The sequence below is a fragment of the Pelobates fuscus genome, chromosome 4, assembly GCF_036172605.1.
Source record: "Pelobates fuscus isolate aPelFus1 chromosome 4, aPelFus1.pri, whole genome shotgun sequence".
NCBI classification, from domain to species: domain Eukaryota; kingdom Metazoa; phylum Chordata; class Amphibia; order Anura; family Pelobatidae; genus Pelobates; species Pelobates fuscus.
This window is the reverse complement of record NC_086320.1, coordinates 100,252,537-100,276,441: the sequence shown is the minus strand read 5'-3', so window position 1 is coordinate 100,276,441 and position 23,905 is coordinate 100,252,537. Positions and strand designations below refer to the sequence as shown.

The 23,905-nt window shown below is 43.9% G+C and overlaps 1 protein-coding gene across 4 annotated transcripts in view; it reads left to right on the top strand.

The window, feature by feature from the left end:
- Positions 1-23,905, top strand: part of SPIDR (scaffold protein involved in DNA repair) — a 536,808-nt gene that overhangs the window by 167,789 nt on the left and 345,114 nt on the right. For all 4 annotated transcript variants that reach the window (XR_010090743.1, XR_010090744.1, XM_063451403.1 and 1 more), the window contains exons 6-7: positions 272-498; positions 14,411-14,511. Coding sequence is in view for 2 of the 4 variants with exons in the window: in XM_063451403.1 (XP_063307473.1) it covers positions 272-498; positions 14,411-14,511 (328 nt within the window). In the remaining 2 variants the exon portion in view is untranslated. The remainder of the gene's footprint in view (positions 1-271; positions 499-14,410; positions 14,512-23,905) is intronic.

Genomic DNA, 23,905 nt, shown 5'->3' with positions numbered 1-23,905 from the left:
ATTTATTCCAGCACTATAGTGCTTCTTTAATTCCTTCTACATGAAGTAGCCTGTGCATTTGAGAAAAAAAAAAAAATTCATCAATGGGCCTATTCCATGGGATTGGTTCTAGATCTTTGGCTCCATCAGCTCCTATGTTATTCCCCCTGTGTCCCCCACCCCACACGCAAACACAACCAGTTCAGTAATTATGGAATTGAATCACCACTACTTCACTGCAAACTTTGAGAATTGCTGCTGTTGCTAAAATGTTAAAATGTTTGTTTTCCAGGCTATAGATATTGCAGAGTATTCTTCAGATGACTTGGATGAGAGTGTATCGTTGGTTGAGAGATCACCCTGTCTAGTAGGTGATGGAGACGCTGCTACTTTTATTGGAAAGTCTGCAAGTGACTGGGCCAGAACTGCACAGGTTTTATTGCAGACCCCAGAGAAGACTATGACAAAAATTTGTAAGACCCCCGATGATTCTGCCAAGAAAAGGAGAAGATTTCTTGGGTCAGTATAATTGCAGTTGTCTTATTCATTTTTTTTTTTTTTTTTTTTTAAACACAAGCCATGTTTGCTTTCTTGTAGCAATTATATACTCCGGTATGCCTTTAATGACATAATTTGAAAGTGTAATATGTAGAAATTCCTACTTTAAGATCTATAAGAGTGAAGGTAGGAAATAGATTTTAATGCCAGGGTTAGGCAACCTTTGGCATTCCAGTTGTTGTGGACAACATCTCCCTTTATTGATACTTTGTCAGCATTATGGGTGTAAGAGCATTAAAGGAGATGTTTTCCACAACATTTGGTTACCTAATCCATTAATATACACTTTTGGACACTGTCTGTATTGGTCACTATTACTTTGACATTTTAGAGTTTACATCAATGTAGAAATGTATTGATGTAAAATAGTGAGTATCCTTTATATTTCAGAGTATTTATTTTTGGCATTGGTAGATCATATATATTTGTTTTGCTCTTTTGGAATTCATATGTGTTCCAGTTCTATTTTAGTTACAATTGGGTGCCGTTTTTTTGTTTCTTTTGGCAAAATTAATTTCTCTGGATAATATATCAGTTTTTCTAGGCTTATGCATTTTTTCCCCGGGAAATTCACAAACTGCTCATATTCCAGTATGGGAAATTGACCAGTTTTGTTATTAACTGTCAGGTTCAGAGCCAGACTTTTGGCCGGTTGACTGTACAAACCAAGTGACCTTGTTTATCGTAATGGAATACATAATGTCCTCATTAAATCACTTGGTGCTTGCATAGTGGAAAGAAGCAAATATCATATTTATATCCTAGGTTTGTTAGATCTCCGTAGTTGAAAATAAAATGTAAAGTCATGTTCAGCTCACAGCAGGATAGAGCTGGAACCTAAAAGGAATAAAAAACATTATTTGTAGTGTAGGATCCACGTTTCATTCCACATTCGGAACTTTCATCAGGATCATCAGTTGATGATCATCAATTAACAACTTCAGCCTAGTCTTCATATCTAACTATCCCATCCTGATGTGTGCAAGTGTTATGGAAGTCTTACCTTAACACGCAGGAAAGTGAAAACCCACAAAAGGTGGATCTGAAAGACTTATTACCAAGCATTAGAATGTCTGGACTTAACGTATTAAAACAGCAAGAAACAAGGTCAGAAATGCAGAAATACACAGTACAGGGAGTGCAGAATTATTAGGCAAGTTGTATTTTTGAGGATTAATTTTATTATTGAACAACAACCATGTTCTCAATGAACCCAAAAAACTCATTAATATCAAAGCTGAATATTTTTGGAAATAGTTTTTAGTTTGTTTTTAGTTATAGCTATTTTAGGGGGATATCTGTGTGTGCAGGTGACTATTACTGTGCATAATTATTAGGCAACTTAACAAAAAACAAATATATACCCATTTCAATTATTTATTTTTACCAGTGAAACCAATATAGCATCTCAACATTCACAAATATAAATTTCTGACATTCAAAAACATAACAAAAACAAATCGGTGACCAATATAGCCACCTTTCTTTGCAAGGACACTCAAAAGCCTGCCATCCATGGATTCTGTCAGTGTTTTGATCTGTTCACCATCAACATTGCGTGCAGCAGCAACCACAGCCTCCCAGACACTGTTCAGAGAGGTGTACTGTTTTCCCTCCTTGTAAATCTCACATTTGATGATGGACCACAGGTTCTCAATGGGGTTCAGATCAGGTGAACAAGGAGGCCATGTCATTGGATTTTCTTCTTTTATACCCTTTCTTGCCAGCCACGCTGTGGAGTACTTGGACGCGTGTGATGGAGCATTGTCCTGCATGAAAATCATGTTTTTCTTGAAGGATGCAGACTTCTTCCTGTACCACTGCTTGAAGAAGGTGTCATCCAGAAACTGGGAGTTGAGCTTGACTCCATCCTCAACCCGAAAAGGCCCCACAAGCTCATCTTTGATGATACCAGCCCAAACCAGTACTCCACCTCCACCTTGCTGGCGTCTGAGTCAGACTGGAGCTCTCTGCCCTTTACCAATCCATCCATCTGGCCCATCAAGACTCACTCTCATTTCATCAGTCCATAAAACCTTAGAAAAATCAGTCTTGAGATATTTCTTGGCCCAGTCTTGACGTTTCAGCTTGTGTGTCTTATTCAGTGGTGGTCGTCTTTCAGCCTTTCTTACCTTGGCCATGTCTCTGAGTATTGCACACCTTGTGCTTTCGGGCACTCCAGTGATGTTGCAGCTCTGAAATATGGCCAAACTGGTGGCAAGTGGCATCTTGGCAGCTGCACGCTTGACTTTTCTCAGTTCATGGGCAGTTATTTTGCGCCTTGGTTTCTCCACACGCTTCTTGCGACCCTGTTGACTATTTTGAATGAAACGCTTGATTGTTCGATGATCACGCTTCAGAAGCTTTGCAATTTTAAGAGTGCTGCATCCCTCTGCAAGATATCTCACTATTTTAAACTTTTCTGAGCCTGTCAAGTCCTTCTTTTGACCCATTTTGCCAAAGGAAAGGAGGTTGCCTAATAATTATGCACACCTGATATAGGGTGTTGATGTCATTAGACCACACCCCTTCTCATTACAGAGATGCACATCACCTAATATGCTTAATTGGTAGTAGGCTTTTGAGACTATACAGCTTGGAGTAAGACAACATGCATAAAGAGGATGATGTGGTCAAAATACTCATTTGCCTAATAATTCTGCACGCAGTGTATACACAAAGCCGAGTCAGGATACCAGAAATCACAAGTCAAATACGAAGCTGGGTCAGGATACCAGAAATCACAAGTCAAATACGAAGCTGGGTCAGGATACCAGAAATCACAAGTCAAATATGAGCCGAGGTCAATAACAGGAATACAACAAGAGAGACTTATAAATAGCACTAACGTGTACCAGGACAGAAACCACGATAGGGCAAAGAGTAAGGGCAAACCAGCAGAGGAAGCCGTTCGCGGGACCGAAGTGTGGAGTGTTCGGCCCGCGCAGCCTGAGGCTGCAGGACTGCGGCCACGTGGTGCGTGCGAGGTACAGATAAGCTTGTGACAGCAAGTCCATTCCACCTCCTGTTTCTTTCCTACCTCTTCTTCGCCATTGTTTTTATTTATTTATATTGCATGAAATTGATGCATCAAAGTGCATATGTTTTTTCCTGTTATATAAAATGTGTGGGGTTTTTTTTTAGCCCTATTGTGTAGAAAAGAAAAACTCTCTGAATAAGTGAATATTCCTTTAATATTTTCTTATTTTCTTATTTTCTTTGTTCTTTTTTATTTTTTTTTATTTTATACATTTGGATACCTCTGCAGCCCATTAATCAGTTTTGGACAATGGAAAGCTTTCAGTTTTCTAATGCTGGCAGGAAAGTAACTCTGATCCACGTAGTATTTATATTGGCTTCCTGGAAAGATTGTTTGTGTGTTTTTTATATTCCAAAATCCTATAGATGTTCCATATTATCTCTGAATTAATTACCAGGACCGCCACTAAAATTTGAGTTTGGAGAATGTTCTCGTACCTTATTTATCTGGCTCTCTTTGTTATTAATCATCTTGGATTTTTTCCCCCCCTCTTTTGCTATCCTTCATCCTGGCGCTATATTAATGAGGTGTGATCTGGATTTCAGCAATAACTCATGCTAGTCCTGGCAGTTTGAAATGTTTTTATTTTATTTTTCCCCCTAAATATTTTGTCTGGATTGTCTGGATTCAGATATGTTTTTGCTATTGGAAATATCATCTTGTCTGTGCCGTGCTCTCCAAATCAAAGATAAAATGTCAGTCAAATGAAGACTGTAAAATAAATATATATATATATATAAAAACAGATTAAAAAAAAAAAAAGCGTTTCTGAGCAAGACAACTCATAGAATTGAGTTGTGATACAGAGGTTAAAGCGTCAGAGTGCAGATAAGACATAGGTTTGATAGAAAATAGACACAATTCTTGCAGAGAGTCGTAAATATCTGGTGTGAAGATCACAGAGTGAGGGGAGGGGAGAGAAAAAAAAAACAAGCAATAAGTGTACAGTGTTTGCTGTGCGTTAGATTGCAGAAAACAAGGGTGAGTGGCAGGACGGGGTTAGAGGGTGGAAGTGAAGTGCTGAATGAAACTAGAGGATATTGCTTTTAGTGGAATTAATAGAAAGATAACATTTAGGTGAATAAATCTGCAAATCCCAAATCCATAACTTCTTTCGTAATCATACAGTCCAACCTCAAACAACTTACATAATATTATACAGCCTCAAATTACATAAAAACTGCCTTCACTTGCACCACTTTTATTCATTACTCTATTAAATATGGGATTAGCTATGATATATATGAGGAGTGCAATATACTATTAAAAATAATACTATATGACACAGGGTAAATAATATAGTAAATAAACATCTGTGTCAGGTGTGAAATCAGATTGTATGTATTATGGTCTTGCTAGGCTAATTCTTGTGAACGTGCCTTGGGTGGGGGTGTAATATATTGCAGAGTTGAGCAATTTTAACAGATTTTGAGGTATTTGCTCTGGTATTTTTATAAAAACCCTTCCTGAATCAGGTAAGTTACTATGTCGCTTTCTTCCCCGGAACCGTGACCTCTGTAGCCTTATGGTTAATTAGGGCATGCACCTATCCACCTTCGTCTCTATCTATCAATGTACTCTTTCTGCTCTCAACCTTTCTCTGAACACGTCTCCACATTTGTATCTATCGACATAACCCAATTCATCCCCATATTTCCCCCTGTCTCTGTACCCCAGCATATCTCCATTGTCCACATCCATCTTGGTACCCTGGCTTATCTCTGCTTTCCTCTGTGTTGACAGACACCCGCTTATCCCCATATCTATCATTTTAACATCTTGGTACCCTTGCTTATCTCAACTTTCCTCTGTGTTGACAGACACCTGCTTATCCCCATTTCTATCATTTCTATCACATTTCTGCACATGCATTCATCTCCATCTACCTCTGACTCCATTCCCTTGCTCATCTTTATTCTTCTCTTCATGTCATAATCCTGCACGTCTTTGCCTCTTCTTTATAGCTTTACCCCTCCTCATTTCCAACTTGCTTTCTGTTTATATAATTCTCTTTTTTACTGAACCTCTGCTTATCTACCTATGTTTTATCACCCTTTTCTTGTCTCTATAAAAATCTCCATGTCTAATTTCAGTTCTATCATTGTTTCTCTTGCAATTGCTCATTGTATCTTCACCTGACATGCTTGTCAACATATAGATATGCTGAACAAGCAAAGAAAAGACACACATATTTCGCAATTCAAACAAAAGTAAGAAGAATATGAACGGTTTGAAAAAGGGAATGTAGTATATGTGGGTAAGAGAATTGCACGGCAGATGACAGGATGTACCAAAATAAGCAGTAGTCTAAATGTCAGGACATTGCGTATCCTGAAGCATCAGGAAGTTCATTTTGACATAAAATGTTTAAGATGTACTGAAAAACTGTGTCCTGTTAACTTGGGAAAAGACATGCTTATACCAGCTTTATAAACTAAAAGAACCCCTAAGTATTTTCATAAGTTGTTTAATTTGTATACTTTAAAGATACTTTTATTAATTATCAAAGCACTTAAAATTATGCAAGAAGGACAAACAATGTGATACTACGTGAGCTGTCAGTAAAATGTATCTGCCATTATATTTTTTTTGTAGAAATCTGATATCTACGTATAGAATATACAGTAGTAAGAGGGAGTAAGACCATATATAGAAAGCTCTAAAAACTGGATAAATATAGGGATTCACCAGAAACCTATAAAAACATCATGAATAGAGTGCTTAGTACTATAAGATAGTTACAGGTATCCAGGAGCTAATTAAAAGAATGAGTAGTATTAAAGATAATAAATATATTATGGAGTGGATAAATATGATTAAAATATATAAATAGGGGGGCGTGGCCTAGCAGCGGAGCGGAATGGCTGCCTAATCTCTGAGCTCCTCCGTACTCGCCCTGCAAATCGCTAGAAAGCTGCCCCAAACGCAAATATGGGGAAACACACTAAGGCTGGGGGTACCCCCAAACCAGCGGCCACCCGCCCACCTGCAATCCAGGCATCGGTCAGGCAATACATGACCACACAGCCGGACCCATCTTCCCAGGCCTCCGCTGAGGCCTTCCTGTACTCGGAGGCCTCATCCATGAGCCCGAACTCCCAGGTCGGCGACGCGAGCGGAGAACCCACAGAACACCCGCCGGCAGACTGGATGGCCCTGCTGAGAGCACTGCCTACCAGAGCTGATCTGACCCAAGCCACATCGGCCCTCCATGCCTCGATCCGGGCCGACCTCCAACTGATGAGAGCGGACATGCAGGGTATGGCGGACCGCATGGCGCGGCTGGAAGAGGAACAAGACAACCTCACTGTGGCCCACACAACCACAGAGTCCACGCTTCTCAGCCACACTGCCCACTTACAAGCCATGGCGCGCCATGTAGAAGATCTCGACAACAGGGGCCGCAGAAACAACCTGCGGATCCGAGGCCTACCTGAAGGCGAAGAACCCTCAACCCGGCTCACCGACACACTTACCTCCTTATTCAACGACCTTCTAGGCCGTCCTACGGACACGCCGATTGACTTTGTCCGTGCACACAGGGCATTAAGACCCAGAGGCCCTGAAGGAGCGCCGCCAAGAGATGTTATATGCTGCTTAACTATCTTCTCCCTCAAAGAAGACATACTACAGGCGGCTCGTAATGCGGGATCCATTACCCATGAGGACCACCCGATCCAGATATTTCCTGATCTCTGCCCGGCCACATTGGGCTACCGCAGGGCCCTGAAACCCCTCACTCGAGCCCTGACGGCTCAGAAGGTGAGATACCGATGGACTTTCCCGACCGGCCTAATTGCTCACACCCCTAATGGTCCCATGCCGGTACGCAACCAACAGGACCTGCAAGATCTCACCATTGAGCTCCAGCTACCACCCTTAAACATGCCTTGGCCGGACCCATTAGACTTCTACGTAGGCCCACCGAGGCCGGCACGAGACGACCCACTGCCACAAAGAAGAACCAGATCTAGACTGGAGACGGCGCGACCAGTCGGCAACACCCGCTGAGTTCCACGGCTCCTAAGAGACTTTGAGACCCACAGTTTGAGGTACCTGCCTATGAACAATGACCCGCTGGGGAGCTTCCCATAAGGTATCTCACAAACCACACTGAACTGCCGGACTCCCTCTCTTGTTACACTTTTGGGTGGGGGGCTGAAACTATATTTTGTATAGTGTTGTTTTATTGTTCATTGTTTACTTATTGCTGGCCCGTATGATCGCCAAAAAGAGAGCAGAATCCTACATTCCTAAAATTCGTGATAAAGAAGGGCGACTGAAACATCTCCCGGGAGACATGGCGGCGGCTATACGGGAATATTATGCGGAGCTTTATGCCATACACCCCGACAGGGAGCCACCACGCCAAGGTGACGCCTTACCAGAGACTAGACAATACCTACGCACACGCATACATAACCGACTTCCCAGGGAAGCTACGAATGCCCTTGACGAACCGATCACACCTCGCGAGTTAGCCTGGGCCATAAAAGAGTCGAAATTGGGCAAATGCCCGGGCCCTGACGGTCTCCCCACTAGATACTATAAAAAATTTGCTGACGTGTTATCCCCACATCTCTTGACTGCCCTTAACACCTTACGTGACGGAGCCAGCCTACCCACACAGACTCTAGAGGCCAACATCTCCCTAATCCCAAAGGAAGGTAAGAACCCGGAGCTCTGTGCGAGCTACAGACCTATCTCCCTACTAAATTGTGACCTTAAACTCTTCACAAAAATACTAGCCCGCAGACTACAAACCTACCTCCCTGATCTCATACATAGAGACCAGGCAGGGTTCACGCCCCAGAGAGAAGCAAGAGACAACACCATCAGGACACTAGATCTCATCCACAGGGCACAAGACAGTCGGGAGGGCCTCCTCTTGCTCTCCACAGACGCGGAGAAGGCCTTCGACCGCATAGATTGGGGCTACATGCTGGCGGTATTGGAAGAGATAGGTCTGGGCCCGCACATGATGAGCTGGATACGAGCACTATACTCCAAACCCACAGCAAGGGTATGCGTGAACGGACTGTTCACGAACCCGTTCCCCATCCGGAACGGCACAAGACAGGGATGCCCCTTGTCCCCATTGCTGTTTGTACTGGCACTGGAGCTCTTTCTTAACTCTGTCCGGGACAACCAAGCCATAAAAGGGATACAGATAGGGCAGACGAGACACGTAGTGGCTGCCTTTGCAGATGATCTGCTGTTTTATGTCACTCAGCCTGAAACCTCAATGCCAGCAATTATGGCAGAGTTCCAGCTCTACGGCCAATTATCGAATTTCAAAGTTAACCTCGCCAAATCTTCGGTTCTGAATGTCTCGATCCCACCCAATAGAGTTGCAGCCCTGAAGCACACGCTCCCATTCCAATGGTCTGACACTACTATAAGATACTTAGGCACCTCCATACCAAGAGACCTGTCACAAATATACACCGCTAATTTTCAACCCCTCCTAACCACAATACGTAGAGACTTGGAGGAATGGACTAAAGTTCGCCCTTCCTGGTTTGGACGCATTGGAGTGTTAAAAATGAACATTCTACCCAGGCTGCTCTACTTGTTCCAGACACTGCCAATTCACATACCTGAGGCATACTTCTCAACGCTGCGCTCCATGGCACTCAGATTCACATGGCACAACCTACAGGCACGGGTCAAACACGACACTCTCACATTACCAAAACGGAAGGGCGGCCTGGCCCTCCCAGACTTCCAGGTTTATTACAAGGCAACCCATCTCCAGAGGGTGATGGAATGGTCCAAATCGGAGGTCCACAAGTTATGGAAGGAAATAGAGTCAGACCAAATATCCAGACCAATAGGGCTCCTACCGTGGCTAGATCACCACCAGGGCAGACAGCTGGCTAACCCACACCCGCTAATTAGAGCGACCTTAATGGTTTGGCACAAAGTGGGGACACCCTCCTCCCTCACCACGCCCATCTCACCACTCTTACCCCTGACGCATAATGACGCCTTCCCACCTGGACTAGACGCAGGCCCGTTCCAACAACTGTTAGGAAACTCACTACCTAGACTCTGCCACGCTACCACCAATGGCACGATACGGACTCTTGAGTCCCTGCTGCCCGTGGGGAGACCGACGTTCATGCTGCAGTTCAGATACAAACAACTATCCGCTTACCTACTAATAGTCACCAAAAACATCCATGCCCACAGGCCGCTCACAGACTTTGAAAGGCTCTGCCATGACCCAAGCCCACTGGCCAGGGGACTGTCCACACTCTACAGCCTCCTCATGGACGCAAAGAGACTTCCCCCACCGAGCTTCATGAGTAAATGGGAAACCGACCTGGGAATTACACTCTCGCCAGCCCAATGGGAAAAGATCTGTACCCTGTCCCTTCACTGTTCAACATCCAGCGGCATACAAGAAACGGCCTATAAGGTACTGTCTCGCTGGTACCGCACGCCACTGGCCACCCATTCCTACGATCCAACCGCCACCAACAACTGTTGGAGATGTGAGAAAGCCCTAGGCACTCTCTTCCATATCTGGTGGACGTGCCCCCTGATACGACCCTACTGGGCAGCGATCCACACGATCATCACCAAATTTTCTGATACTCCCCCCCACTTAGACCCAGCAGCCTTTCTCCTGCACCACACCTCCACCCGTAGCTCAGCTTACAAAAAATCCCTAACGATCAGGATCTTAAATACAGCCAAGAGTCTCATTCCCTTATACTGGAAACAAAAGACCCCACCACCTGTGTCGACCTGGTTTAAGCGCATGGAAGAGCTCAGGGCACTAGAGGAACTCACCTCACACGCAGAGGGGAGGGAACAGTCGTATATGACGACCTGGACACACTGGATACTGACCACGACGAAACCCGACTTCCAGACGCTTATCACAGACTGAGTAGACATCAGAGGGGACATGACCCGAGACGATGGGTAGGGGTGACAAGGAAGGACCGACAAGACAGCGCACGTCATACATAAAGCTACCACTGACAGAAGTTAACTCGACAATTCTGGCCCTGACAGAGACGAAGGACCACATAAACCTAAAGGGAAGGGAGGACGCTTTCTCAAACGCTGAGGGATCCCCCCCCCCCCATTTTTTCTCCCCCCCCCCTCTCCCCCCCCTTCCCCCCCCCCTTCCCGGGTGGACTTGCGGGCCGCGCAGCCGGACCAGGATACAGCAGACCACAGGTATGCCATTAAATGCTTAACTACGCATGTTCCGACCTGGAAACCTGCGCGTTTCCCTGCATTACTTTACCGACACCTCAGAATCGCTAACAATGTGCCTTATTACCTGTATCTGCCAGTTGTTGGAAACCTGCGTGTTTCACTGAACCACACTTGAGACGTTTACCTTTATTGTTATTTGCAAATTTATTCTTGAAAATCTGAATAAAACTTAATTCACAAAAAAAAAAAAAATATATATAAATAGATATCTTGAGTTAAAGATAACTGTATGGCATGGGTGTCCTTAACTCTGGAAAATTGAGCATCCCAGGGTAAATACCACCTATTGCCAATTGTTATACTTCCAAGTAGAGTGAAAGATACAATAGCCAAATGTTATAAATGTACTTCAAATAACACTGACTTCTATCACGCAAGTATAATACTTGCTAAATCAAGCAAAACCAGTACCATACACTGGTTGCTGTATGCAATATAAAAATATCGCTGAAAAACAACTTAGGGTTAAAAAGCAAATTTATTCCAAAATATTTAAAAATAGAATTAAAAATGAGTCCATAGAGACATTGATTTTTTTTGATATATAAATATTAGCAACTTGTTCATATGCACAATCCACTTCAAATACAATTTATTGTTTAGTAGATGTACCCCCAAATGAATACATGCATGTATGTATTCAATGATGGTGTATCTTAAGAGCTTACAAAAGCTGCAGTTCCTAATCAAAGGCATCTCTTTTTCTGAAATTTGTATGTTTATTTTATAACAGTTTTGCTGTGAAAAAGGTGCAAAATGGACATTGTAAGCATAAAATAACTTTAGCTTATTGGAATGGTTTTGGTATATAGATCATGCCCCTGCAGTCTAACTGCTCAATTATTGGACATTTAGCAGTTAATTCACTTTCTTTATGCAGCCCCAGTCACACCGCCCTGCATGTGACCTACACATTTCCTGTAAAGAGCGGTCTAAGCTTTAAAGGAACATTATAGTGTTAGAAATACAAAGTTGTATTCCTAAAACTATAGTGTAAGGAATACCCCTTTAATGTAAAGTCAAACTGCATTCCAAAAAAAAAAAAAAAAAAAAGTCTTCTAGAATAATGTGCTTGTCCACGCAGTGTCGGGAATGGTGGAGTTTCAGGGATTCTCATTGTACATATATTGTACCTATTATTTGCCCTGCTTGGTTTATGGGATGTGCAATGTCCCTCCTGTTTCTTTCCCATTGAGAATTGCATTATAAATGCCAGAAATACAAACCTGTATTCCTGGCAATATAGCTCGCTCTGTCTCCCCATCCCTTGCGCCGTTCCATCGACGTGAATAAAGGGTGAAAAACCCTTTATTTAATTACTTTACCCAAGGAAGGGCTGCTGTCCGAAACGTTTGCTGCTTAAACTTTATCCTCAAATAAATTGTGGTAGCACCTAGGTGTGCCTACCTATACTGGATGCACGCAGGACTCTTGTGTTTTTTGGCTGTTGTATATACACTGTTGGGACTTCAGTGTGGAGTTTCTGCAGCACAGGTCTAATTTTCTTTGTTTATATTTGAATTTTGTAGGCATTTTTTGCCTCTACCTCACCCTATATATAGTGATCACATTCATTCAGGTAGAGATAGGTTAGAAACACAGGAGCATGATTGTTTTGTGAAGTGGGCATGTACAGTTAATGGAGTCCAACACTTCCTACTTTCCCAAATGCTTATCACATTGCATGCAACCATTGCAAATAAGTATATCAATGTTTTGCTTTTTACAGCATGATTCACTTTATAAATAATAGAATGGCATAGTTGGGTATTACATTTATTTATATTAGAACACATTTAAAGAACACATTTAAGGCATCTGCCCACCTAAGGACGCTTATTCAGTTATTCATTGCTTTCCTATCAGGAGGTCTAATGCACGTGCGGATTAGCGCCTGATCATCACAGGAGGTGGAGCCGCAACCCAGTGCCGAGGGACATCGGCGCTTGGGTAAGGTAATTAAATAAAGTTTTTTTCACCCTTTATTCACGTCGGTGGAACGGCGCAAGGGGCAGGGAGGCAGAGCGAGCTATATTGCAAGGAAAACAGGTTTGTATTTCTGGCATTTATAGTATCAATTTAAATCAGTTTTGTTTCTGTTGATGTAGCCTCTGGTACCCTTGATAAAGGCAGCCAGTTGGTGCTGAAACGTTGGGGGGGTTTGGTAACTCGTGTTTCTGTATTGTGGCTTGTAAGAATCTTTTTGGTATTTTACCATTACATTATTGCATTTGCCCTTGCTTCTGTCATTGTGTTTATATGTTTTTTTGTATGTTTTTACTTTGGTACTTTTCCAAATCGATTTTACCCTTAATGACAAAGAAGTAAGCAATGAGACTGCAGAGGCATGATCTATACACCAAAACTGCTTATTTAAACCAAAGTTGTTTTGATAAGTACAGTGTCCCTTTAAGAAAAATGCTAGAGTGAATATGTGACCTGAATATGTGTTAAGGTGTACAACATTTTATCTCTATAACTAGACTTTTTATTGTTATATACCTGTATGTTTCTAGATATTGACATTTTGACAAACATTTTGGATTATTATTATTTAATTTTATACTTTTTTCCCAGATGTATTTCTTTTTCTTTTTTGAAAATTGTTGCACTCTTTATTTAATCTTTCTTTACTGAGGAAACACTCACAATTCTAACAATTTCTATATGATATAAAAATATAGCATTTTACGGACTATGCTTGCTAGAAGCCCACTAGGGACCCACTCATGATATATATTATTAAAAATGTGCACAACCACATTCACTGTAAATGCTTAATACTATAATATCATACTGTTTATGCTAAAGGGACAGATATGCATCTTTGTTACGCAATGCACAACAAAAATAAAGAATTTCAAATTTTTACAAAAATATAGCATTTGAAGCCCACGTCCTTTTGCAGGGAATCAGATGAAAATATCAGCATGCTATCCTGTATCTGATATGAGCTCTGTTATTATTATTTTTGTATAATGTGCCTCAAACTAATTGTACTGCAATATTCTTGTGGTGTTTCTGATTTGATTAGGCATAGTCCTAATTTCTAAATCTATATTAGGCTGTTTAAGCTATCTGATATCTGTTTAATAATTACTATTGTTGCATGTGTACAATATGCAGATTTGTATTTCCTGTGAACTTACTTAAAAATGAAATGTAACCTATTTGACTACTATATATGGTGCCTCATATACTACTTGATCTCGGTACCACCATATATTTTGTCCTTTGTGCAAATAGCTCAATAAATTAGGTTACAAAATAAAAGTATATTATTTTATTTGTTATTGAGGTGTTAAATTGTTATTATATTAAGTGTACAGTTAAAGCATTTTCATAGTTCATATGGAAATAAAATTCAGATATATAATGACAGTCGGCATCAAATTATTTGTTTTCTTTGTAATAGAAATTTCAAATGTTATTCGAGCTAAATATGCTTTTAACTGAGCTTAAGTGTCTGAACAAATCTGCAGAATGATATTTTTCTTCTTCTAAATGGTCCCATCTGTGTCCTTTTATTTTGTCCTTTTGGCAACACTAAATGCTAAGTTTTGGCCATGTGGCACATTTTTCATTTCTCTGCAGGGGAGGACTTGCAGAGAGACTCATTCGACTGCAGAACAGAGAAAGATCTGCCATTAGTTTTTGGAGGCATCAGCGTGACTCTGATTGCAAAATGCCTTTGGGTAAGATGTACTCAATACTGCTTGGTTTGATGGTCAGTCAAAAGTTACTGTACTGCACACATGACCAACTCTGACACCAGTCATACTTTACTAGATACATAACAGGAGAACTAATGTAGCACTGTAAGCTCCCTTATGTATTAACTTTCCTTTATTTCTGATGTTGCCTTTCTCACATTTGGAAGAATCAGAGCTCGTTAGTAATATAATTTCTTGGTATCATAGGCCCAGTCACGTTTGTCATGACTTTAACTGTACGTGTCCCAGGGAGGTGTAAATGTGTGTGTGAACATACTTGTGTGTGAATACATATGTGTGTAATATGTCTGTACCAATATACAGGAAAATGTATGTTTCTATTGCATTGTGTGTATATGGGCTTTGTGCATTTGTACAACAGATTTGTAAATATTTTTGAAGAGCTGGAAAAGGTTAAATTAGGTGGCACCAGGGCCAGACTGAGAAATAAATTCAGCCCGGGCATTTTTTTTTTAATCGGGGCGGGGCAGAGTGAGCATGTTGGTTCAATGCTCCTCCGGTGCAGACCATGCGCAGAGCTCTGCTGAAGAACTTTAGCATGAGAAAAAGGCCCAGTATTTGTTCTGCACAGTGCAAGCTAATTTTTTTTTTGTTTTAAATATATTTATTGGTATCGTGTCTTGAGTTCTCATATCAAACAGATTTTCATTAAAGCAAACAGTCGCCTGCGCAGAGGCTAAAGTATCGGTTTAACAGGGTAAATGCAGATTATCGCCTGCGCAGAGGCTAAAGTATCGGTTTAACAGGGTAAATGCAGATTATCGCCTGCGCAGAGGCGAATTGATCAGAACATATGAACATACATAAACTTTGCAGAAATGCATTTGTATATATTACAACACAGACTGCACATAATGAACTAGTGTAACATGTTATGCTTAAACACAGATATGCCTTGATGAGAGGTTTGAGGAAAACTAATAAGGCAAAAAACTGTATGCATGGTATATTAGCTCATATATCCGCTTAAACGTGTGGTACGGTGATCATACATGGCAGGAGTATTACATGAGTCAGGTCTCTTGATGCAGTGATAAATCTTATCTATTAGCATTATAGCAGTGGCTAGTTACTCACAGAATAGGCATGCCTGGAAATGAATGTATAATCGTCAAGACTGGTAATATATATATATATATATGTGTCTCAATGAGCATGGTCATTTCTATGCCTAGGTATAAGCATGTTAATAGTCGTCACCCAATGCACAGCCTGGCTATTTAATTAGGCAGTAGTAAAGACGTTAAGTTTGTGTGCGTGCTAGTCTAGAGATCAATTGTCCTCATGTTGAATCAAAAGTCCCTTCGCTGGGGAGAGTAATGATGTGCCCGGCATGGGGGATCGCGCGGTGCGAAATCTCGGTCTCCCTCGGGTTTTGTTCCTGTGCAGGATTATATGTGCGTTGGGCAGGTTGCGCACATCCAAGTCCCCCCGGCTCCCCCAGCTTGGCAGGCTCCTCCCTTTCACCCCCAAGGCAGATCCCCATGTCCACTCGAGGCCCCGCTGCGTTGTGGGCACTTGGAGGTGTTGGAATTCCCAGCGTCTCTCCCTCCGGTAAGTACGCATGGCGCCCCCTCCTGCACCTCCCCATTCCCAGCAGGGCCCCTATGTAGCTCCAGCCCAGTCATGCCTCACCCGCCTCCGGTCTCATACTTGCCGCTGGCATGTCCTCCCGGACACCGGTCCGCCGGGTGTCCGCGCATCTCAGCGTCACAGGGCTCGCAGAGTTGGGGGCACAGTCTCCGGGACCACCCCTGTAACCGGAGATCTGGGCCGGCTCCGTGTCGACTGGTCAGCCGCCCGGGGGCTTCCAGCCGCGAGGCCCGCCGCCCTAGGGACTAAGGCGTCTCAGCATAGACTCCCGTCACCTGCTTTCCTAGCGCGCCTTGTTGCTGTGCGGGAGTGGATTATTCGCTGGCCATCTCGGTCTCAGATGGGTCCGGGCCCCATGCCTTGTGGGCCTCTTCCCCAGCCTCCGAAGTGTGGGCTTTCAGGCCTGGATCACCCCCATTGGCCTGTACGGGGGGGGGGGGGGGAGAGGGAGCGGTGCCGGGCCGGGACCCCTGGCTCCGACGCTGTCTGTGCTTATCGTGGGCCATGTGTGCCTGGGCCTCGTGCTTGTTGTGTGCTGTTAGCGGGTCGGGATCATCAGTACTCCGCTCCTGGGCATATCTCCCTTTGGTTCCCGGCTTGTTTAGGGTTATTTAGGATTTTTAAGTGGGTTTTTGGGCTGTGTTTATAGCCGGAGCTGGCTTAGGTTGCTGCCGCTCTGCTCGGCGGCCCGGCCCGGCCCCGCCCCGCCCCCCCAGTACAAGCTAATTTAATAACATGCTTGCGCTGTGTTTCCTTGCAACTTGTCTCTGGTGTCTCTATAGATGGGATACCAGGAGACAAAAGGGCCAGGAAAGAGTATTGTGCATGTGTTTGGAGCCTGCTAGTGGGATTGCGTGTATGTAGAGTGAGCTGATTGTGGTGTGGTATTGTATAAGGGATGTAGCAAGTGTGTGCATACCGGCCATAGTGTGTGTGTGTGTGTATAGGTGATGTAGTGTTTGTAGGGGTTGTAGTGAGCGTGTGTTTAGGGAATGTAGTATGTGTTTGCTTACAAGGAATCTATTGTGTGTATAGGGGATCCAGATTGTGTGTGTATAGGGGTTTAGTGTGTGTTTGAAGGACCCAGATTGGGTATAGGAGATCTAGTGTGTGTGTCTGCATATAGCAGTTTTCAAAGTGTGTATAGGGATCTAGTGTGTGTATGTGTGTAGTTAATCCAGAGTTAGGTAAGGGATCTAATGTGTGTCTGGAATGTAATGTGTTTAGGGGTGCAGTGTGTGTGTGAGGGGTGCTGTAGTAAATATAAATATATTTGGAAGTATTGTGTGTGTGTGTCACGGCTTACCTTGGTTGGAGTCTGTAGCGCAAGGTCCAAGGTGACCAGGTAAGAAGCTACCTGGACTGTGAATCTGTGCAGGAAAGGTGCTACAATACACAGTATAGGCAAGGTCACAAGCTGAAGAATAGTCAAGGAATAGCTGTAGTCAGAGGAAGCCAGAGGTCAGGTTAAACGGAGAGTGGAGCCAAGGTCAGAAGCCTGGGTAAGTCTGGAGAACAAGTTCAGCAGACAAGAAAACAGGAACTACACATGATCACCAGAGTCAAAGAACTGACCAGGTTCCCAGGGTGAGGCAGTGCTTAAATACCCAGTTGATGAGCGATCTGCCTCAGGTGAAGCACTGGTAATTGCCACATAAAAAGTCCAGCCACCTGTTCTGCAGACATAGTCAGGTATAACAAGGATAGAATTACTCAAAATAACAGAATCTGCTGTGGCTTAGAGGCAGTATAGCAGGCCCAGGTCACGAAGGAACAATGTTCAAATCCCCTGTCTAGCACTTGTGGGGCGACTACGCCTAGCCATCTGGATTTCACGGTGAGTGCAGTGTGTTGGGGAGGTTGTGTGTGTGTGTGAATAGTGTAGTGTGTATGTGAGGGATGCAGTATGTGTGTGAGGGTGATTTGTGTGTAAGGGTGATGCGTGTGTTTATATTTTAGGAGGGATTTTGTGTTGGGGGGCTGGCAGATTAATGCCACTATATATGAATTTATTTATTTAAAATTAAAAACAAAACAAGCATTGTATCCCTCCTCCCTTCTTACCTTTAGCCTGTGAGGGGGGAACCGTGCTGCCATCCATGGTGGTGTTAGTGGTGAATGGGGGCATTGCCATGGTAATGCTCCAAATCTCGCTAGAACCTGGCGGAGCTGCAAGATAGAGTTCTGCTGGGTCCTCTCCTGTCTCCCTCACCAGGCGGCTGCCGCATGTCTGTGCAAGTGGGCCGGTAAGAGAGATCTTTGATCTCCCCACCGGCCCGTCATGGAATGCAGCAGGGCCGGTGCCGTTGTTTTTTCTTGCCTTGACTACTGCAATTCCCTTCTCAGTGGTCTTACGTGTTCCCAGATTGCTCCGCTTCAAGGCTCATTTTCCTCTCCGCCCGCACCTTTCATGCCTCCCCCCACCCCCCCCTCTGTCAGTCCCTACATTGGCTTCCAGTTAGATATTGGGCTCAATTTAAGATTCTGGTGCTTGCTAACAAGTCCCTACATAATGCTGCTCTAACCTACCTATCCTTCCTAATACACAAGTATATCCTGTTGAGGCTCCTGCGCTCTGCCAGAGACCTATAATCTATCCTCTGTCCATACTCCTACATCTGATGCTCGCCTGCAAGACTTCTCCAAGGCTGCACCTTATCTGTGGAACTCACTTCCCTTCTCCGTTAGACTTTCACCCAGTCTCCACTCCTTTAAAAAAAATCTTTGAAAACACACTTCTTCAGGAAAACATATCATTAAAACTGTTAGAGGGTTTTCATTCCCCCTTCCCCCCACATGACTCTCTCCTGCAACTGTTAAAAAGTAACCTAAGTTCTCAGTAAATACTTTTCTAGCAACCTATTTCATTACCCCTATTTATACCCTTTGTGTCACTATACCCCAGTCCCTCTAGCATGTAAGTTCATTGAGTAGGGCCCTCAACCCATCTGTTCCTGTGTGTCGATTTGTCTGGTTACAATTATGTGTCTATTTGTCCACCCATTGTAATGCGCTACGAAATTTGCTGGCGCTATATCATTAATAAAATAATAATAGGGGGTGGGGCCTGACTGCCATGCCGGGCAGACGTGTATCGCACGAGCTCCATGCCACTCGGAACAAAAATGAGGATTTCAGCCCAAAAACTCGAAGGAAAAACACACCAAGACGGCGGATTACGTTCCCTGGCGATATCGGAGCTCAATATGAGCGACAATAGCGACATGCAGGTGGACACAACCCCGGAGAGCAGGATGATTGACCTGTGGCCTAGTGAACCCTGGAGAGGCGGCCGATCTCACAATAGGGAACACAAAGAAAGCAGAGGAAATGGACCCTATGGACCGGTGGGGGATATCCCGGTCCAGGAGGCAACCTGGCGGAGACAAGCACAACCGTTCAGCAGCCTCCCAAAGCGATAAACACAGCGACCCAACCAATATGGCGGACGCCATGTGCGCGGCACAATCCAGGACTCAGACCATGCACGTAACTACACTTGAAAAAATCTTCGAAGATTTCTGGGCAAAGCTACACCGAGCATTGCAGGAGCCCTGCTTGCTAACGCCGGGCTGTAACTCACCACACATGAGGCCAGCGAGCACCCAGTCTCCTCCAACGGCTAGGGCTCCAAGCGGGCGGCACCCCCATGTGCGCCTCCCTGCGAGCAAAACTATGACGAAACCAGCGGGAACACCGAAACTCAGGCGGAGGGGAGTACAGACAAAGACACCTGCGAGTCGAGCACCTACACGACGCCTCCACTTCCCACTCATTAAAGGGCCACTGGAACAACACGGGAGGTGCCTTGAAGAGGACACACCGAGCTATATACCAGCCACCAATCTGGTCCAGACCATGAAGGACCTATGCTACTGGCACCGGGGACCCGGTAGAAACGGCATAGGGTGAAGAATAGCCTACAGAGGGACTTGTTCACTCGTAATGGGAGCTGCCCACTACAAGCAAAACTGTCTGCCTCAAGTTATGAACAATTTACAAAGCTAAGCTTATTCGAAGTATAAACGTTTTACACCATGTCTAGTTATACTCTTTAACAACTTACTCCCTTTAACCCCTTCTACCATAAATTACTTAGAATGTGTTGGAGGCTAACGTGACAACCTGTTTAAAACTTCTTAGCATACTATAAAGCACTAACCTGTCACCTATATAGACAATACTAAATTAGCACTGTTAAGCGACGACGAGCTTAATTTACACTAGCGATTCCACTATTTAGTCAAGCTTGCTAAAATATATAATATTAATATGATCTAAACGTAACTACCGCAAGTTTTAAATTGTTTCTGTTGACCAAATGTTTATAACCTGTTTAAAAACAACAAAAATGTGCAATGTAACTCTTTCATGACAATATGAGCTATGTACCGCCTGAGTTGCTATCGTGGCATCGCAGGCTTGTCTGTTAACGCTATTGCACGGAAAAATAAAGAATTTAAAATAATAATAAAGATAAATATGTCCCTGCAAGTTAATGGTTAATATACCGTATATACTCGAGTATAAGCCGAGTTTTTCAGCACATTTTTTGTGCTGAAAAACCCCAACTCGGCTTATACTCGAGTCAGAGTCTGTATTATGGCAATTTGCATTGCCATAATACAGACCGGGGGAGAGGGGGGCTGGCAGAGCTGTACTTACCTTTCCTGCAGCTCCTGTCAGCTCTCTCCTCCTCCGCACCGTCCGTTCAGCACCTCGGTCAGCTCCCAGTGTAAGTCTTGCGAGAGCCGCGGCTCTCGCGAGACTTACACTGGGAGCTGACAGAGGGAGCTGCACAGACCGCGCGGAGGAAGGAGCTGACAGGAGCTGCAGGAAAGGTAAGTACAGCTCTGCCAGCCCCCCTCTCCCCCCACTGAACTACCAATGACACTGGACCACCAGGGAAGGAGCCCCCCTCCCTGCTATGTATCAAGCAGGGAGGGGGGACGAAAAAAATATATAATAAAAAAATATAAAATTTATAATTCAGTTAAATAATAAATAATAATAAAAAAATATAATAATATTAAAAAATAAAAAATAAAATAATAATTAATAAAATAATTAATAATATAGCAAAATGTCCACCCCCACCAACACATACACAAACACACACTGCATCACACACACTCACACTTCATTCATATACACACACACTGCACTCACACACACTGCATTCATACACACTGCACTCATACCCACACACTGCACTCATACCCACACACTGCACTCATACATACACGCACTGCACTCATACATACACGCACTGCACTCATACACACTGCACTCATACACACACACTGCATTCATTATATACACACACTGGAAATAAATATTCAATTAATATATACGCACACACACTGCACTCATACGCGCGCACACTGCACTCATGCACTCACACACAAACACACTGCACTCATACACGCACTGCACTCATACGCACACACTGCATTCATTATATACACACACTGTAAATAAATATTCAATTACCGTATATACTCGAGTATAAGCCGACCCGAATATAAGCCGAGGCCTCTAATTTTATCCCAAAAAACTGGGAAAATTTATTGACTCGAGTATAAGACTAGGGTGGGAAATGCAGCAGCTACTGGTAAATTTCTAAATAAAATTAGATCCTAAAAAAAATATATTAATTGAATATTTATTTACAGTGTGTGTATAATGAATGCAGTGTGTGCGTATGTGTGTGTGTATGAGTGCAGCGTGTGTGTATGAGTGCAGCGTGTGTGTATGAGTGCAGTGTGTGTATGAGTGCAGTGTGTGTGTGCATGAATGCAGTGTGTGTGTGTCTATGAATGCAGTGTGTGAATGCAGTGTGTGCAGGGTCGGTGCAAGGATATTTGCCGCCGTAGGCAAAAAAAAATTTGCCGCCCCCTCCCCCCCCCCATATGTCCTGACTTCCCCTCCTCCTCCCTCAGTGGTCCTTACCTCCCCACCCCCGTGTTCCTTCACCCCCCCCCCCCAGTGGTCCTGACTCACCCCTCCCCTAGTGGTCCTTACCCTCCCCTCCCCTAGTGGTCCTTACTTCCCCCTCCCCTCCCATAGTGGTCCTTATCCCACCCCTCCCTCTCATAGTGGTCCTTATACCCCCCTCCCTCCCATAGTGGTCCTTATCCCACCCCCTCCCTCCCATAGTGGTCCTTATCCCACCCCATCCCTCCCATAGTGGTCCTTATACCCCCCCTCCCTCCCATAGTGGTCCTTATACCCCCCTCCCTCCCATAGTGGTCCTTATACCCCCCCCTCCCATAGTGGTCCTTATACCCCCCCTCCCTCCCATAGTGGTCCTTATACCCCCCTCCCTCCAATAGTGGTCCTTATCCCCCCCTCCCTCTCATAGTGGTCCTTATCCCACCCCCTCCCTCCCATAGTGGTCCTTATCCCACCCCCTCCCTCCCATAGTGGTCCTTTTACCCCCCCTCCCTCCCATAGTGGTCCTTATACCCCCCTCCCTCCCATAGTGGTCCTTATACCCCCCCCCCTCCCATAGTGGTCCTTATACCCCCCCCCCCTCCCATAGTGGTCCTTATACCCCTTTTTTTTGTTATTATTAAAAAAAATATATTATTATTAATTTTTTATTATTATTTCGTATTTTATTTATATATTTTTTTTTCCGTCCCCCCTCCCTGCTTGATATATGGCAGGGAGGGGGGCTCTCCTTCCCTGGTGGTCCAGTGGTAGTTCAGTGGGGGGGAGAGGGGGGCTGGCAGAGCTGTAACTTACCTGTCCTGCAGCTCCTGTCAGCTCTCTCCTCCTCTGCGCCGTCCGTTCTGCTCTTCTGTCAGCTTACACTGTAAGTCTCGCGAGAGCCGCGGCTCTCGCGAGATTTACACTGGGAGCTGACCGAGGTGCTGACCGGACGGCGCAGAGGAGGAGAGAGATGACAGGAGCTGCAGAACAGGTAAGTACAGCTCTGCCAGCCCCCCTCTCCCCCCAGTCTTTATTATGGCAATGCAAATTGCCATAATACAGACCTTGACTCGAGTATAAGCCGAGTTGGGGTTTTTCAGCCCAAAAAATGGGCTGAAAAACTCGGCTTATTCTCGAGTATATACGGTAATATAATTTTTTTAGGATCTAATTTTATTTAGAAATTTACCAGTAGCTGCTGCATTTCCCACCCTAGTCTTATACTCGAGTCAATAAGTTTTCCCAGTTTTTTGGGGTAAAATTAGGGGCCTCGGCTTATATTCGGGTCGGCTTATACTCGAGTATATACGGTACATTTTATTAAGAAAGATGTTGTATGAAAAACTTAAAAAGAAAAAACACCTCAGCCAAAAAACCTCAGCACTCTGTGACTTAAGTGGTGTTCCGCTTCGTGGCTGCGTTTCTACTGTTCCTAAACACTTCCACTTTCCAATAATACCACTTACAATTGGCATTAGAATATCTAGCAGGGATTATATTTCATGAACTAACTTATTGCAAAGAGTGCCATGTTTCATGCTTGAATTCATCGAGCTGTTAAGAACGCCCCAGAATGTAGACTGCATGGCTAGGTGCTGGATTTTATACTGTGGCAATGGGTCGAAACACCAGAATTCAATAATGAAGAGGTGTGTCACAATAATTTTATTAATATATGTTGTTTGTGTGTGTATGTGTGTGTGTTTTAAAATGTACATGCGTTCAGCTGTTTGCAATGAACAAATCAAACAAAAGAAATGGAAATAGCCCAACACAACGAATGCTGCAAGTGGTTTCCCCAAATTCAACTGAAAATACAACTTCT